General features: G+C 53.8%; 1 protein-coding gene and 1 long non-coding RNA gene across 5 annotated transcripts; one reads left to right on the forward strand and one right to left on the reverse strand.

Annotated features, from left to right (window-relative positions):
* Positions 1–25: 25 nt before the first annotated feature.
* On the forward strand, positions 26–18,035 carry LOC122480245 (neurogenic locus notch homolog protein 4-like). 4 transcript variants are annotated; one of them, XM_043574418.1, is made up of 12 exons: positions 26–1,404; positions 1,720–2,406; positions 3,823–6,134; positions 6,349–6,522; positions 10,023–10,247; positions 11,196–11,345; positions 11,924–12,027; positions 12,838–13,049; positions 13,791–14,011; positions 15,046–15,192; positions 15,830–16,599; positions 16,926–18,035. In XM_043574418.1, exons 3-11 carry the CDS (start codon positions 5,870–5,872, stop codon positions 16,129–16,131), a joined length of 1,800 nt encoding a protein of 599 aa, XP_043430353.1. In that variant the 5' UTR covers positions 26–1,404; positions 1,720–2,406; positions 3,823–5,869; the 3' UTR covers positions 16,132–16,599; positions 16,926–18,035. The 4 variants fall into 4 exon arrangements, with proteins under 4 accessions (XP_043430353.1, XP_043430372.1, XP_043430362.1 ...); XM_043574437.1 differs by lacking the exon at positions 11,196–11,345; XM_043574427.1 differs by lacking the exon at positions 26–1,404 and having other exon boundaries at positions 1,451–2,406.
* On the reverse strand, positions 9,141–10,464 carry LOC122480263. Its single transcript, XR_006296540.1, has 2 exons — positions 10,384–10,464; positions 9,141–9,348 (listed from the first exon to the last, which is right to left on the reverse strand). It is a non-coding gene; the product is annotated as an uncharacterized LOC122480263 (long non-coding RNA).

Consider the following 18,035-nt stretch of genomic DNA (forward strand, 5'->3'; position numbering starts at 1 on the left):
CTGTCTGCCCCTCCCCCACTTGCTCTCTCTCTCTCTCTCTCTCTCTCTCAAAAATAAATAAACGTTTAAAAAAATTAAAAATAAAAATAAAAACATTAAAACTTCCCAGTGATCTACCACCCAGAATTGGGAGTCCCTTCATCACAGTATACCTGCCTCAAAGTAGAACCACCCCCGGCTGTCTGCTGTCAGCACAGGGTTCAGGGGTTCTTCTAGAGGGCCTTTAACATCTCAGCCCCTGCCCCCCCCACCCCATTAGCTTGGGTGGCTTCCCTATGAAATGGCTGGAAATGTTTTGATCAATAAGGAAAATCTAGTCCTGGCAGTTGACAGTCTCTAAGGAGGGCAAATCTCAAACTGGCCCAGACCCCACAACCACTTTGACCTGGGAACTTGCACTGACTGAACCTGGAAGAGATTCAGGACCCTGCTCATCCGAGGAACAGGGTGGCTTGGGCTGGCTTTGGGTCAGGACACGTATAGTCTATGGCCATAGTGGGGGAGGGTCTGGGGACAGCATGAGCAGCCCTGTGCCTTGTGGTGTGTTCTCCAGCAGGGGGTACTGTGGTAACAGCTGACAAGATGTCCTTTCTTCTAGGAGACTGTGCTGCAGGGCACTGGTGCAAGGGAGGAGCCACTAGCAAGGACCCCACGGATGGGGCACGGGGACTCCTCTGCCCTGCTGGGCACTACTGCCTTGAGGGTACCTCACCACCTCTAAGTCTACTTCAATGGTGGCAGGGTGGGAGGAGATCAAGGCCCTTCCAGCCTCCTGCTGTTGAAGGCAGGTCTCTATAGGTTTTGAGCCTTTCTCCCAGCACATGAGCCATGGCCCTCAGTGGAGGGCAGTGCTAAGCTGTGCAGGGCTGAGTACAGGTCCCTTCTCCCCAACATGCCCTCCTGATTCTGCTCAACAGTCCTCACCTTTCCCCTCCCTGGGAACCCTCCTCTAACCTGGCCCTCAGGAAACCTCACTTGAGCAACTGACCTTCCTCCTTTGCCCTGAGGATGCTTTGAGAGGCCTGGTTATTCCTCCCCCATTCTTGCAGAATGGCAAGAATCTTCCTTTCATTCAATAAAGTTTACTCAAGGACTCCAAAGCTGAACTGGTCCCTGCCCTCCCCCTAGAAGCTGAGAAGGGGAAGCATTTCCATCCTGGTCTGCTCAGAGGGAGAAATCCAAGGGATAGAAGCCTAACTCAGTCCAATGTTTCCCTCTGGGCCACTGGGGGCCTCTTCCCTCTGTCACTCTGACTTTTGCAGGAGCTCCTGTCCCCACTCAATGCCCACCTGGTACCTGGTCTGAGGAAGGGAACAAAACCCCAGAAGGATGTCAAGATTGCTCTGGAGGGAGACTCTGCTCTAGCGGCCACCTGACAATCTGGCCAGCACCTTGCCACCTAGGGTAGGCAAACACACCCACATAGATTTGAGGGAACAGTGTCCACAAAGTAAGGAGGTAGTTCCATTCCAGGATTGATTCAGCCAGAGAGCAAGGGGGAGGAAATCCCTACAGTCAGGAAGGAGCCACCCCCACTGGCCTGTGAAGCCTGTGGGCCACCTGCAGACATGCAGAGGTTAAGTCATGCCAGAATTCAAGAAGCAACAGCCTAGGAAGGGTCCCAGGCCCATGCTAAATGTCCATGCACTGCCTGTGGCTGCATGTTCCTCAGCAATTGTCCTTGGCTGAGGCCCTTTTGCTTGGCTCACATTTTTCCAGTGTTTCCTGCACTGGAGGAACTGCCCCTGCCACCCCCATGGAGGGCCTCTCTGGGAGATCCTGCCCCCCTGGGCACGTCTGTCCTCTGGGAATGGTTGACCCCACTTCGTGTCCTCCTGGCTCCTACACCCCTGGCACCCACACAACAAAATGTTACATCTGTCCCAGTGGCCACTACTGTGTTCCAGGGCTGAGGCCTCAGCTGTGTCCAAGAGGTGAGTGTCCTGCCAATAGCCCAGCTGACAACCTTTCTCCACTTTCCTCAAAGGCCTGGCCTATACATTCTAATAACAAGGTGGTAACTACGGGATTTACAGAGCATTTCTATTTCCTGGGCAGGAGCCCTGCAGCAGAGATGCCGGGCCTCCATGCTGGACACCAGCCCAGCGCCCAGAGCCTGCCCTCTCTCAGCTTCCTCCCCATCCCCTGCCTCCTCAGTCCCTAATCTTGGCCCATCTCCCTTCCCAGGTTTCTACTGCCCTGAAGGGACAGGGCTTGACTGGCAGCCCTGCCCTCCAGGCACCTATGGCCCTGTGCAGGGACTGAGAAGCCTGCCAGAATGTCAAGCCTGTGATAGGGGCAGGTTCTGCCCAAGTGCCAATGCTACGGAGGCTGGTGGACAGTGCTGGGAAGGCTTCTTCTGCTCCAGAGGGTCCACCCGGCCCAACCCAGAGGCCGACACTGAAGGTACCAGGCCCTCCCTGTTGGACACTGATCCCCTACCCCATTTTCTAACCCCCCCAAATGGGAGGTAGGGAACATATTCAGAGCCCTTCATCCATTCCATCAACCCAAAGAGACTGATGAGCCTGTTCTCTCCAAGAGACCTTGGGTGCCTATCATGGGCTACCTGGGCTCTCACTCGTGGTGGAGCGTGGGGGGCAGGGCAGGCAGGACATGGGTGCCCAGCATAAACAGTGAGTTGGTATTTGTCTCCACTACCTACTGTCCCTCCTGAGCAGGACAGCCCAAGAACTCCTGTATCCCACATAGACCAGGCTGAGGGCAAACACCAGGGCAGACCTGAGGAAGCTTACCTTATGGGTCACGGAGAAGTACTCTTCAGCTGAGCCCATGCATTTGAGTCAGCTGGTACATAATGATACTGAGGTTGGGGGAGAGCCAGGTCATCAAATCTGAATATTGGGGGTGGGGCCCATCCCAGGCATGGTCAATATGTTAATCCTCCCAAGTGGTTCTCATTGTATAGCTGAGGGATTGTTCCAGTGGTTTTGATCTTTTGGGGCTCAAGTCTTCTTTGGAATCCAGGGACCATAGGGCAAAATCCCATGATTCAGTCCAATCCCTATCTCTGGCAGAAGGGAAAGTGAGGCTCAGAAAAACGGTCTGCTTTGCCTAAGGGCACACAGTCAGTAGCCAACTTGAGTGCTTAGGCCCACTGACCCCGGTCTAGCTTTGTATCACTCTGCAGCTGCCCTTGGGCCTAAAAGTCACACATTCTTATGGAGGCCTAGACTCTGGTGAGGACATTGATGCACAGCTCATCCCACCAGCTCCTGATCCTCCAGCTACAACACCCCTGTCTACTCAGCAACAGCCCAGAACTAGCTGGTTTCCATCTTCAGTCAGCAGGCAGCCCTGGTGGCAGGCCTCTTGGAGCAGGGCCCATGTGGGTTGAGGGAGAGGAGAGAAGACACAGATAAGCACCTCCAGAAACTAGGAAAAAATGTTAAAATACCAATCAGCATGAGAAGGTCTGCAAAGGCCTCTACAGTAAGAGCTGGAATGGGTGATGGAAACCCTGCCTCAGTCTCAAATGCTGTCTGTCCACCCCTAGACCCCAGGGCTTGAACCTTCCAGAGAGGCCCTGCCTCCCTCAGATGCCCTGCTTCCTTCAAGAGCCCCTTCCAGATGCCACCATCCCATGTCAGGACAAGTTTTCCCCAATCTCTTCCCTTTTGTAACAGCAGCATGGGGCTATGGTGGAATAACCAGGTGCAGAGGGTGTGACCAGTGGGGGTGCGGCACCCACAGCCCAATTCCAGGGCCCAGAGCCTATACCAGCAATGCAGAAGGAGTTGTTTGGAGTACCTGCTCCTCACCACTTCCCAGGGGTCAGGCTTACTTGTTTCTTGGTTCCAGAGGAGGCTGGCCCATGTCCTCAGGGACACTACTGCCCCAGGGGTTCAGCCATACCCCAGCCCTGCCCACCTGGCACCTTCAGCACACGGATCAAGCTCAGCTCAGAGGTAGGGAAACTCCAGCCTGGGAGGAGGCTCGGTATGGGAAGAGCACTGTTTGGATCTAGCCAAACCTTGAGGTCAAGGTTGTCATGGGGACTGGAGAACAGGGCACCTGGCCGTCTCCTCCATCCTTCAGGTCTGTACGCGAAAGTCGTTTTCCCAGGGAGATCTTCCCTGGCCCTCCTTACCACATATCTTACTCTACCATTTTACTCTAGCATTTTACTTACTGGCCTTGTTTATTTTCTATATTCCCCACCAAAATATAAGCACCACAAAGCTAGGGAGTTTTGTCTTTTGCTCACTACTCTATAGTTGGAATAGTGCCTGGCCCATAGCTGGCTCCCAGCACGTACTTGTTGGCTGCATGAATGACTGTACAAGCTGACTTAGGAACCTCAGAGGCAGCACAACCCCCTTGTGGCAGGTGCATGTTGGGGGTTGCAGGGAGCACAAGGAGGGAGGTCGGAGAGGGAGTGAGAGGCCAGCTATACAGCACCTGGTGCTCACCTTGAGGACTGCTACCTGAGGGAGATAGAGGCCAAAGTAGGGTTTGAGCAGAGGAGTGACATGAGACATTACCTTATAATACATATTAATATATAACTTATAAAACACCACCATGGGATGCACAAAATTCTATTTTAATTGCTAGGTTCCAAAAGTAATTTTAATATCTGGCTCTCTTCACAAGCCACTCCAAATTGTGGTTTGTAGTTCACCATTCAAAGACCCTCCTGTTGTTAGAGAAATATTCCTGGCTTGTCAAAAGGTCCAGGAATGCCAGCTCTCTAGAGTGCTTGGTCCTCCTCACTCAAACGAGCAGAGAGGTCTTCCCTGAAGGTAGATCAGAAGAACAGGCTTCTCCTGTTGTTATTGGTCAAACTACAAAAGAACATGGAAGTAAAGAGGAAAAAAAGAAAGCAAGCAGAACAACATGCTGATGGAGTAGTTTTGGAGTGTTAAGCCTTGACTATCATAGGGAGTTTGTGCTCCACCTGGAGAATGTGCAAGCAGAATGGAGCAAGGTCCTATCAGGGGTGCTGTAGATGAAGGAAGGTGAACCAAGACAAGATGTTCTCTGACCTGAGGCCCCTTTAAGGCCTTCTGGTGTGGTCTCTGCCTCCCTGCCTTGGCCGGAGCTGGGAGTTGGCATCTTAGTGGGGACATCTCCCATAGGCTGCCTGCTCCCCGTGCCCGCCTGGCCACTACTGCGGCTCTGCAGGCCTCACCAGCCCTTCTGGGCCCTGCAGCACAGGCTTCTTCTGCCGCCATGGAGCCATCGTACCCAATGGCTCCCTGGAAGACGGGACCGGTGGCCCTTGCCCTGCAGGTACCCCCTGGGGACTGGTCTGAAGAGGAACCTAGGGAGATGGGAAGGGAGCAAGCTCCAAGGCTGCCACTCAGACAGGGGCCAACAGTCCCCTGGGCTCTGCAGGAACTGGGCTTAGGATGGGGTTTCCTGTGGCCCTGACCTGTTGGATCTGTTTCCCTTTCAGGGCACTTTTGCCCCCCAGGCACTGTTACTCCGAGGCCATGCCCAGCAGGCACCTACAACAGCCTGGCCTCGCAGGGCCACTGTGAGTCTTGTCCTGAGGGGTGAGTGCTAAGAGGCCGTCCTAGGGTCTCACGTGTCCAGTTGGGCAGAGTTTGCATTCCTGCTACAGAAGGTGGCTGGACCAGATGCTAGCTAAGATCTCTTTCAACCTGAGTTTTCTGTGACTTCAAGAAGTCACTGAAGAACTTCCACACCTTCTAGTCACCTTTCTTTATAACTCTTGATCTCTTTATTGGGTATCACTGAGTCATTCCTAATTTCAAACCAGGTCTTTTTTGCTGCAATTTAAGCCATTTAAGTCCCACCCGACCCCCCGCCCAGCCCCCTGTGCCTTAGCTGTAATAGAGCTATGATATCGCCAGGTGGGCAATAACTCCTGAGGCCAGTGATGGAAGGCCAGCCCAGGCAGCCATCTCTGCCCCACGTCACGAAGCTGGGGCTTCCCAGCCCTGTGAGCCCCCTCATCCCCACTTGTCTTTTCTGTAGTTTCTTCTGCCCGGCAAACACCTCCTCGGTGATGGGAAACAAGTGTCCAGCTGGCCATTACTGCCCTGCCTCCACATCCTTTGCTTCTCAATTCCCCTGCCCCAGAGGCACCTACAAGCCACAGAGAGGGGGTGCCCAGCAGTCAGACTGCACACCCTGTGAACCAGGTAAGGGGACAGGTACATATCCCCAATCCTACCATGTTAGGCCACATCCTCCCTGACCAGTGAGGGCAGGACTCAGGCCTGTCTCAGATGGGGATGCTTTGGCCATAGCCCATGGTGCACACTAGGTCAGCCCACATTTGCTGGCTGGGGTGGAGGTACCCCAATCCCTCTTCTCCCCATGCCTGAGCGTCCTGTCTTTCCCTCTCTCCTACAGGTTCCTACTGCCTCCTACCTGGGCTAGTGGCCGTGTCTGGGCCTTGTAGTGCAGGGTTCCACTGTACTCAGGCAGCGGCTGTCCCAAATCCCACTGATGGGATCACAGGAGACCTCTGTCCACCAGGCCACTTTTGTCCCAAGGGTAGCCCCAAGCCCACTCCATGCCCCCCAGGTGAGTTACCGATGGGGTGGGGTTGGTATCCAGCAGTGCACAGGTCTGCTCTGGACCCTTGAAAGGGGGAAGGAATGAGGGTCCAGCCTTGGGGAGACATCTTGGGAAGGGCACAGAAGAAACCCCTAAACTATACTCAAAGAGCAATGTCCATCCTGAATGCACATAGCATGGGACTTGGGGGTAGAATGACGAATGAGGTGGTTAAGAGCTTGGACCTTGGCTCGCTGGGGGAGACTTGAACATGGAAGCGTGTATGGCAGAGGCACAACAAGAAGTGAGTGATGCCTTGCAGCACAGATGGGGGGATGAGATGAACCTCAGCTGTCAGGGCTCAGACCTCCAGGAGATGAGGCAGCCCAGGAGGCTGGGGAGCCCTTCAGCCACTGGTCTGTGAGGCCTAGCAGGCAGAGCAGGATCACCACTCGGTTTGAGAGGCGCCACCTTGAGTCTCCATGTGGGAAAGAGGCCCCCTGGTGGTAGTCATGGAGTATATACCTGCAGGCTCTCTCCTGCCCATCCCTGGGGCCATGTCACGGGAGGACTGCCAGCCGTGCCCAGCTGGCTGGTTCTGCTCCAGAGCCGGCCTGAGCTTCCCAGAAGCCCCATGCGAAGGAGGCTGGTTCTGCCCCAGGGCCTCTGTCTCTGGGCATAGTCCAGGTAAGGGTGCAGCCTCCTCACCATTTGGGTAAGGGGGGAGGATGTTATGGGACCCTCAGTGGGCTGGCTTAGGAGACATGCCTGTGGTCTCAGGCTCCTGTGGCCCAAATGCAATGAGACAGGCCCTTGTGACCTGGAACCTGCCATGGAAGGAGCTGATGACACCAGGTGTTAGCAAGGCTCCTCATGCACCCAGAGCACAGAAAGGGAGAAGGGAGACACTTGGGATGAGTGATAAGAAAAGGAAGAAACAAGACTTTTTAAAAAATCAATCAAAGATGGATAATCCTGTGCTTTGGGGGAGGGAATAAAAATACTCTAGAGCTATATAAGACACTCTAGTGAGAGCAAAGGAAGGGCCTTCACCCCTCATGTACTACCTGGGGTCCAGCAGAGAAGAGGGAGAAGGTCAGACCCCTAGGACAAGGATGCATTAGAGCTCTCCTTGGCAGAGCCTGCACAGTTCTGTCTTCTAGGGCCTCTGTTCTCTGGAGGACACTGCATTTGACACAGCATTTCCCAAACTCACATGTCCAAAGAGCCCATGTTTTAAGAAACATCTGACAGGACAAGGACCCCTGGAAACAACTTCAGTGAGAGATGCTCTGACCTGGAAGCCTGGGGCTACCTCAGGTACCTTGTGAGGTTCCCAGTTCTAACTCCCATCCTGTGGAGAGCACTGTCTTTCTACCCCTCTCAGTCCCGTCACTGTAGACCTGGTTCCTTCCCACCAAGGGACCACCAGGAGGTTCCTACAGGCCTTCCACACAGGGCTGGTTTTCAGCTGGACCCTCCCCTTTAGGCATATATAGGACCAAGGTATAAGAAGCCAGGCTTGAGAGTGTCGTACATCATAAGTACCATGAATCACATGCCCCATCCACTCAGCCACACTCACATGGAGGGAGTAAGAATCATTCTGGGCTCTGGCTGGAAGGAGATGTGGAGTCTCCCAAGAGGGAATGATTGTCTCCCATGGCTTTTCTAGGCACTCTCTGCCCCACTGGGCACTCATGCCCCCCAGGCAGCCTGGAGCCCCAGCTCTGCCCCCCAGGGCAGTATCAGGATGAACCTGGACAGAGTCTCTGCAAGACATGCCCTGCTGGAAAGTGAGGAGCTGTTGCCGGGACTAGGGTTCCTCCTTTATCTGGTTGACACCTGACCTTTCCTGCCCTCTCTGAGAGTAGAGGGGTTCATACATGTTTCAGGGACCAGTGACCATGGGCACTGCATGCACCCTTACCTTGCAGAACCCAGTGTAAATAAAGCCCTAACGCCAATGCAGGGGCTTTGGAGGGCTGCAGACTTTGTATACAAGACTCATAGGACAGGAGGCCATTGTCCTCTTTGATGCTCATTTCCTCTGACCTCAGATGGTCCTGGGGGGGTTCACTTCTGCCCAAATCCATCATGCTCCAGGAGCTTTCTTCCTCTAGAGGATCCTCAATGCCTAGAAAACCTAGGGATGTAGAAAGCCCTGACTCCTTCATTCTTGACCACCTACTGGCTGTTTCCGCAGGTTCTGTTCCTTTGGGATTCAGAGGCCAGGCGCCAGGCCTATTTGGCCAATGGACTGTCCTGCTGGCTACTATTGCCCTTTGGGTACCTGGACCCCCACCCAGCACCCATGTCCAAGGGGAACCTTCCGAGAGTGGCCTGGTGCACGCAGTGCTACGGATTGTAGACCTTGTCCTGCAGGACAATTCTGTTCAGATTCAGGTGACAAGAGCCATCTCTCTGAGATTCTGAGGGGTCCTTTTGTGATCCATTTGTCCCAGAGGCACTTAACCTGTCTGAAGGTGACATCCTAGGTCCCCTCCCATCACATATGACCTGTGGCCCTATATAGGGGATGCTACCTGAGGCCTGAACATGGGTATGGGATAGGAAGGCAAAGGCGACCTGGTTCTGACCCCTAAGAATTCACAGTGGGGAAGGGATGGAAAGAGACAAGAACATGAATGTTACAGCCCAAGCATGCTGATTTCTGGCAGACAAGATGTTCTGGATGTCCTGGGCAGGAGAGGGACATCGATCCCACAGGGGTGGAGGCTTCATGGAGTGCTTGCTATGGGCTTTGAAGGTAATGGCCCTGTTCAGGAGTCAGGGGTTTCCGTCCAGAGCAGCAGGGGGCAGGACTTCAGGGAGACCCTGCCAGGACTGAGCCTGAGGATGAGAGAGTAGACATAGCAGTATCCATGTTGCACAGAGGAGGAAGACAGTATGGTGTGCATTTGTCAGTTTTAGCTGACTACTCCATTTATGTATAGATCATCTAGAACTAGATACAGTAGGGCAGTAAACAGAATAGTGCACGGTACTAAGAAGCAGAAGAAGGGAGGTGTGGATTCCCACAGATGGTCCCCTGGGGATCCCCAAAGGAGCATGGGTGTGTCACACCAGAGTAAGACTAGGGGTGTGAGGCATTGGCCCATCACCTGCAGCCAGGGTGGCAAAGCCCTGCACATCTCCAACTACCACAGCAGGGCCTGTATTTCTAGGGTCCTAAGTGAGCACTCATTCATTTTGGCTCTATATGATCCTATGGCATGTGACCAGACAGGCCTTTTAAGCTCATTTATCGTCACAATAGAGATGCCATTTTACAGATGACAAACCTGAGTTGAAAGTGGCCTCCTGCACAGGGAGTGAGCAGCAGGGCTGGGAGGGGATGCAGAGTCTGGCTGCAAAGCCTGGTACCTTGAACTTCAGGACACACCACACTTCCCAGCTTAGGCACAGTTCCAGGCACTCTTCCAGGTCCCTTTTTTCCCTTTCCTTCTCATTTGAAGCCAGGCTCACTGTCATAGACTCAGCCTACCTCCACCCCCTCTCCATAGGATCCGGGAAACCCTTCCCAGATGGGCCATGCTCAGCAGGTTATTACTGTCCTCCTGGCCAGACCTCAGCTACCCCTACATCTTTCCGGTGTCCCCGTGGCTTCTACTGTCCAGAGGGATCTCCCCAGCCAAGGGCCTGTGAGAATGGAACATTCCAGCCCCAGGAGGCCAAGGGGTCTTGTGAGCCCTGCCCTGCAGGATTCTACTGTGAAGCATCAGGCACAGGTGAGCTGATGAACACAAGGTCCCCATATGGTGCTGGGTCCCAGGGCAAGGTTCCAGTAGTTTGAGCCCCTGTAGGAGTGATGCCTGATGAGCAGGAGGTCCCCTCCCTTGTTCAAGAGAGAGGAGAGGGACTAACCTGAGGTGGCACAGTAAATTGGCTCCGTACAAGAGACCCCTGGTATCCTTCCTTATGCATTCATTTAGGTTTGGCTTTAGAATGTATCTCAGGAGTTCTTATGCCAGAATCTTGGTTGTCATAGTCATAGTGTTATGATCCACATGCAGCCTATGACAACTGGCAGCAAAGCGGAGGGAAGGGGACCCTGAAACAGTCCAGGTATGAGGTAAAGACAAGTTAGGGACTTAAGCTGGGAGGAGGGATTGCATGGTGACTCACCAGGATGTCCAGTGCCCAGCTCAGGATGGTAGGCACTACATGCAGGACAGAAAAATCTGAGGTCTAGGACCCTAGGATCTAGTTGGCTGTGGCCTGACTCGGTGTCCACACTCAAGATCATGATATGGTCTTGTTCCTATTTAGAGATACACAGGTGGCTACTGACCCAGCAGAGCCCAGGAGCAAAGAAGTGGAGTCTTCAGACCACTGCATGTGTAGCGGACCTAGTGTGCCCAGCATGGGCAAGTGCCACCTTATAGAGAAACGGAGTTTTATGCTCAAGAGTCAGCCTCAAGGCTAGAGATCTCACAAGGCTACAGAGGTTTCTTGGGCAATACACCTTCTGCCACGATGACAGATGGACAGCCGTTGAGGGTTCCTCTCCCACCCAATATGCCCGGGAATTAGACAAAAAATAAAGCACCTTGACTGAGGGGCTGGGCCAGGGCAGCCTTGGAGCTGGGGGGAGGGGGTCCCAAGTCTCTGACCAGGATGCTCAGAAGGTAGGGCTCTTACTGCAAGCTCAGGCTGACCCTGCCATTGCACCCTAGGTCTCACAGCCGGTGGCCCCAGCCTGTGCCTCCAGGGCTACTTCTGTCCCCCTGGCTCCCACTCAGCCACTGCCCACCCATGCCCTCGGGGGACATTCGGGCCCAGGCGAGGGGCCAGTGCAGAACTGGACTGTGAGCTGTGCCCAGCAGGTTTGTGGACTCTGGACAATGAGCCATTAGAAAGCCTAAAGGGCTGAGGAGAGAATAAGGAAAAGTAGAAGGAGGGCAGGCAAACAAATCCATTAGGGAATGTGCCTTGGTCCCCTGTGCCCATATTGCCCATGGCAGCCCCTTATATGCCTAACAGCTGGGTCAAGGTAAGCAAAGTCAAGTCCAAGCATGGGTCAGAGCCCCATTGATCTCCTGTAGGCCCACAGTCCCCACCATCCTTTGGATTCTCCAGGCCTCTTCATAGCCTGTGCTCCAGCCTACCCCACATGTACCTCTAGGGCTCAGGGTGAGACCAACCCCCATGTTTTCTTCAGAGACCAGGTATGGCTGGAAAAAAGCACTGCCCTGGGCAAGGCAGCTCCATGTGTCTCTAGCTCATTCTGCCCCTCACTCGTGACTCTGCCTGGCCATCATGCCAACACCCTGTGCTAGTCTGAGAGCCTGGGGAGGGGAGGAGCATGTGGGGCATAGCCTAAGAGAGGCAGGGCTGGTGCCAGAGCCAGAGGGAGGTGGGAGGGGTCCTTCTGTCACCTGCCCCTTGGGTCTGCTTCTTATAGGGATGTTCTGCTCATCAGAAGGGCTGTCCCAGCCATCAGGACTCTGCCACTCAGCCCACTACTGCACAGGAGGTGCGGTGTCTCCCACCCCCCTCAAACACAAGGTATGTAACACTAGGCACGTGCCCCCAGACATGTGTCTTGAGTCCACCCTGAACAGTGACTTTTTTTCTTTTAAAGCATTTGCCTTCTTGTGTGACATCTTGGGTTTGATGGCATGTGACAATAATAGCAGTAACATAAATAGAGCCTTTAGTTGGTACTGGGCAATGTTCATGTGTCACATGCACATTGACTCAGCAGTCCTCGCAATAGCCCTGTGGGAAACCCCAGGGTTACCCCACTTTAGACATGAAGAAACGGAGAAGCATGTGGAGTAATGGATGTTCTCAAAGCCACATGGTGAGAAGGTGACCATCAGTATATTAGATCATTATAGTGCAGAGCAGGGTAGTGGAGAATCAGTTGTGTGGATGGACTCATGGACTCATGTTGGACAGACAGATGGACAGATGTGTATTGGTGTGTTAGCTGATTGTCTCTGATTCTCATTTTGCTACTGACTTGTGTTGTGACCTTGGACATACCTGCTCCTTGCCCTAACTTCCATTTTAGAACATAGACTGCCCCAATCCTACATTGATGCCACAGAGAAGAGACAAGGTCAGGGAATGAGGAAGAGAGGGGGAGGAGGTCAATACTATATTTAGGAAGTAAGAGACACTTCCCAGACCTCCTAGTTCATCCTCCATAGGCCTTTGACTGACACAGTTGGAAGCACATAGTAATGGGATGATTTTGCATGTAATGCTCTTATTTGAGGTCTCCCCACCCCCAGGTGCCAGCAGAGGTGTTTGCAACCTGAGACCACAGGTCTAATATAAAGGCCTTTCTTCCTTCTCTCTGACTGACAGGTGGAGGCCCCAGGACTTTCTGGGAATGATATCTGCCCTCCTGGCTTCTTCTGCCCCAGGGGAACAGGCTCCCCAATGCCATGCCTGCCTGGGTCTTACTCCTCTGCCCCAGGCCTGGCCAGCGAGGACCAGTGCCAGCCATGTCCTCCAGGGCACTACTGCAGCAACCCTGGGCTCTCCCATGTCCCAGAGGCAGAACTCTGCGATGCAGGGTGAGGGGGCCCTGACCCTGAACTCCTCAGGTGCAAAGAAGAAGGAGGGTCCCTAGGTCAGGCCTGATAGGGCCCCAAGTTACAGATCCCATGGTCTCTCCCCAGTCCCTGTAAGGAGCCTGAGCCAGGGTAACTGTCGCCTAGGATGTAGGCCTCTGATGTGTTGTCCCTTTGATATAGGACTGAACTGATCCCACCCTCCCAGCACTGACCTTCCAAGATCCAAGGAATGCCAGTGTTCCAGGACAGCCCTATGGTCCCACTAAGTCTCAGGGCAGCCTCCACACCCTCCACTACCAGGCCTTGGTCTTTTCCTCATTGGCCAATGGCCAACCTGTGTCTGAGATTCCTGACAGGTACATTTTCTCCTCACTGTTGAAAGGGCTGGAGACTGGCCACCAGTAAGAAGGAAGTCCTGTTCCATCGGTTCACAGGACAGAAAAATCTTGGAGAGGGAAGCCATGTTTATCCTGGAAAATGTCTGACCCTTCCCAGAACTGTGCCTGAGCCCCTACTGTATAGTTTCCTATCACAGGGGCAGAGACATGTTTTAGAGTTGAGGACCAGAGGACCTCCTTCCATCCCAGGGATGACACTTGGCTGTGGCCATACTGAGCTTGTCCTCAGCACAACTCTGATAGCCTGGGGCTCCAAAGGCTACCCCTTTCTCTCACCTTTTGCTTGGCCAGGACCCCATCATCATGCTAGAAATGGTTCAGCCACAATTCTTCATTTCCTCAGGTATATCTGCCTGGGAGGCAGTGCTGTGCCCTCACCTTCTGATGGAACCCACGGATACAGATGTCCTCCTGGCTTCCACTGTCCCTCAGGGGCTCACAGTGAGCAGCCCTGTGAACCTGGCACCTTCAGCCCATTGCCTGGGGCTGACACCTGCCTGCCTTGCCCAGGAGGCACCTACTGCCAAAATGTTGCTACCGTGGAGCCCACCACCTGCCCCAAAGGTAACGAATGCCCTCAGATCAGCCTCTTCCATCACTCTCAGGGGTAGAGCGACATTGGACATGACTGCAATGGACAGCGCACCTCAGGGTTCACTGTAGTTGGCGCCCCCGGCTCCCAAAGCTTGACTCTGTCCTGGCACTGAATGCTCAATGGCAAAACCTCAGCCCTCCCTGGCAGTCAGAGACTGCCAGAACAGTCTCTGACTTATAAGATGGGGCTAATTATGCTGCATAAGGAGGACACAAGGTGAAGGTTGCTGAGGACTGCCAGGGCCTCCCTCACACAGTCTGTGACCAGCCTCATATATTCATACCTCCCTATCACCGCAGGTTTCCAGGGTGCCCAGAAGGTAAGTGTGCATATTCTATGGAGGGAGGAACACAGATCTGAGAGGCTGGAAATTCTGGTCAGTCCCATCCTGATCCTAAGGTGCTGCTGTCCTTGGACAGCCACCACCTGTCTGCAGAGTGAAACCAGAGGATTTTGAGAACCCCACCCTGAAAGAGTTGAGTAAATGCCCCCAGAGAAGACTACAGCATGTCTCTTGTGAGACTCTTAACCAGGTTGCCTGTTGGAATGCTTCTAGGGCAGCTATTTCTTGAGTGGGAATACTGGGGGGTTGTTTGAGGTGCACATGACCCCACTTTCTCTAACACAAGAAACTCTCTCTCCCAGGCCTATCAAGCCAGACCAGACCTATTACTCATTCTTACTATGTAATGACTCCAGAAACCTCAGTGCTGACGTCCCCACGCACACATGCACATGCATGCCCACACACATGCACACAGGCACACCTCTGCTGCCTACACAGACCCCTTAAAGCCCCCACCCTCCTAGCCTGGATTCTAACCCTCCCCGTCTTCCCCCACCACCTAGGCCAGCGTCCTCTTCCCTGTCCTTCAGCTGTGCTCTCTGCATCCCTCTCAGGGCTTCCCTCACTTCTCTGCCATAAATGATGAGGTTGTAAGGCCCAGGGAGTAGCTATGGGGTTGGGACACTTGGTGTCCACTTACTCATATCTTCCCCACAGGTCACTATTGCCCAGGAGGGACACCCTCTGCTCTTCCCTGCCCGGAGGGAACCCTGAACCTACGGGAAGGTGCTCTCTCCCCCAGGGCCTGTCAGCCCTGCCCTGCAGGAAGATACTGCCCTGGTGAGGGCAACGGGCAGACTGAGGGTAAGTACCAGCGACCCAGAAGAGCTATGTCCCAGCCCCACTGCAGAACTGCCTGCAGTGCACTTCTTGGCAGGGCCACAGCATACGTCTGGGTCTGGCTGCCTACCTCGCTGTGACCTCCTGCCACTTCCTCCCTTGGGCCCTGCTCCTCCCTCTCTCCCCCAAAAGTCCTCAGCCTTGTGGCCAAGAGCAGGTTCTCATTCTAGCTCTGAACTTAGTGCAGGTGTGACCTTGGACAAGTCACTTAACCCCTCTGACCTCTGTCTCCTCCCCTGTAAAATGGGGTGATAACTGTACCCACCTTCCACAGTTGCTATGGGGAGTGTGGTCCCTACAAACAGGAGCTCAGAACAGTGCCTGGTGCACAATAAGTGCCCACAGCTGTCATCTCCTATAGCTACACCTCACCCTAGATTCCAAGTGGAAGCCACCAGCTCAGGGCCATGGACACCATAGGTGCTCAGTAATCCCTTGTTTCCCTGACTTTTCCTTCCTCTTGCTTTAATTTCCATGATTCTCTGGGGTTTGGGATAGCAGGCAGGGACCAGGGAGGAGGCAAGAAAAGGGACTTCCACAGCACAGGCAGCTGGTAAGACTTCTGATGCTGCCCTAAAATTCTAGTCTTTCTGTATCCAAGGACCCTGCTCAGCTGGTTACTACTGTGAGGGGGGAGCTTCCAGCCCCACTCCCCAGAGAAACTCTGCCTTCCCCCTCAATGGACCCTGTCCCCGAGGCCACTACTGCCCCCAGGGGACTCTGTACCCTGTGCCCTGCCCGATGGGGACAACAAGGAGGAGCCCAGGTGAGCATCTGACTTGTACTTTCCCACCCCCTCCCAGCTGCGGGCCCCTCCTTCTTCAAAATCCCAGTGTTAGCACCATAGACACAAACAGCACAAGAGAAGCATCTGTTTGTCAGGGTTTCTGGGGCTCCCACTAGGGTGGACATGAGGCTGGGAGACAGGCCTGTGCCTAAGTGTGGATGTTAGGGCTTCCCACCCAGGACAAGGTCCACTCCTCCACCCTTTAGACCATGCCCAATGCAGGGCTTTGTCTGCAAAATGCAGGGTTGTTCTTTTGGCCAACCAAGGCAGAGATGCCCTAAGCGAGGCTTTGATCAGTGGCTACTTCATCCAACACATATTGTGCTAGGCACTGGGATGTGGCAGCAAGCCAAGCAGGGAAAATGTCCTGTCTTCAGGACTTGATATTCCAGCATGGGGACAGAGCCCATGAAGTTCAACCTCCTTATCCAGGTGGCACCTCCGAGGGGAGCTGCAGGCCCTGCCCAGCTGGCTCCTTCTGCCCTGGCCTGGGCCTTAGCTCTCCTATCAGCTCCTGTGTGGCTGGCTCTGAATGCCCCTGGGACCTCAGGACCTCCAGCCCCATGGCCGTCCTCTGTCCTCAGGTACTTCCCCAGGAGCTGCAGAAGGGAGCCCAGTCCCCAAGGCTTGGGAAACCAGGGGTCCCCACCCAGGATTCAGGCTGGAGCCCTCCAACTGTGGGCCTTAGGCCAGCTCTTGGTGCCTTGTAGGAGGGACCTCAACACTCCCATCTCCCAGGCCCCAGTTCCTTCTCCAACTGGCCCACCCAGCCTCCTGGCTTCCTGCACTCCAGTCACCATGACCTGAACCACCTAGAATGAAGGATAACTCCATGACCTTCCTGAGCCCCTGAGCACTCAGCCATACCCAACCTGGCTCTCAGAGGTGCCATTTTGTGTCCAATGCCCAGGGTCACTTCTGCCAACCAGGGTCTGCTTGGCCTGTCCTGTGCCACCAAGGGGAGTACCAGCCATCCCTAGGTTCAGACTCCTGCCTCCTGTGCCCACCTGGCTTTCACTGCCCGCATCCCGGCACCAGAATGCCCAGGCTCTGCCCAGCACATGCCTACTGCCCAGCCGGTATGCCCAGGAACCCTCAAGTCCCCATGCATCCCAGGCCTTTATCTTTCTCCCCGAAATGCTCATCTTCCTTCCTTCTTTCCTTCCTTCCTTCCTTCCTTCCTTCCATTCATTCAAACTCCGTGGAGTGCCTACTGCATGCCATTGCACTAGGAGTGCCAATGGGGAAGAGCACCTGCACAACTTCCATCCTCCCCTCACTCCTACCCCATGCCCATCCTGACCGCCCCCCCCATTTCTTTTCTTCTCTTCAGCATGATGCACCCATGCTCAATGTCTTGCCTCTTTCTTACACTCAGCCTGTGGTCCCAGGGTGAGCACCTGGATCAGGATGATGGCAAACAGATGTCATAACCTGTGCCAGGTCTGGGCCAACAATCTGGGAGCAGCTTCCTGAGCACCACATGGAGAAGGGTTCTGTGGTGGTGTTGGGTGCAGGAAGTGGAATCTGAAGATCAGAAGGCAATGTCCCAGTGACCATGAGTTCACTCTCCTCAAGTCTGAGTCCAGTCACCCTGAACACACTGTGAATTAGCCCATGGTCACCCAAACGTTTGCATGCACATGTGAATATATACACTCATGCACAAGTGTACATACACAGGCTCACAGTGCACACATACAAACTCACATGTGTGCACACATGTACAGATGCACACACAGTGTATGCAGACACATGCAAATTCACACACACAAATGCATACAAACATACATGTGTTGTCTCCAGGCAGCCTGGCAGACAAGCATGTATCCACAAAAGTTCATAATCTTTGCCATGTCTTACATAAATTTGGGGAAAATCTTCCTGAAAATTTTAGGAGTTGTATGTTACCTTTGCAAGTATTTGATCCACAGTTAATGCATACATTTGTTCTTCCTTTCATATATATATTTAATGTTTATTTATTTTGAGAGAGAGAAAAAGAATGAGCACAAGCAGG

Source organism: Prionailurus bengalensis, chromosome A1 (assembly GCF_016509475.1).
Source record: "Prionailurus bengalensis isolate Pbe53 chromosome A1, Fcat_Pben_1.1_paternal_pri, whole genome shotgun sequence".
NCBI lineage: Eukaryota > Metazoa > Chordata > Mammalia > Carnivora > Felidae > Prionailurus > Prionailurus bengalensis.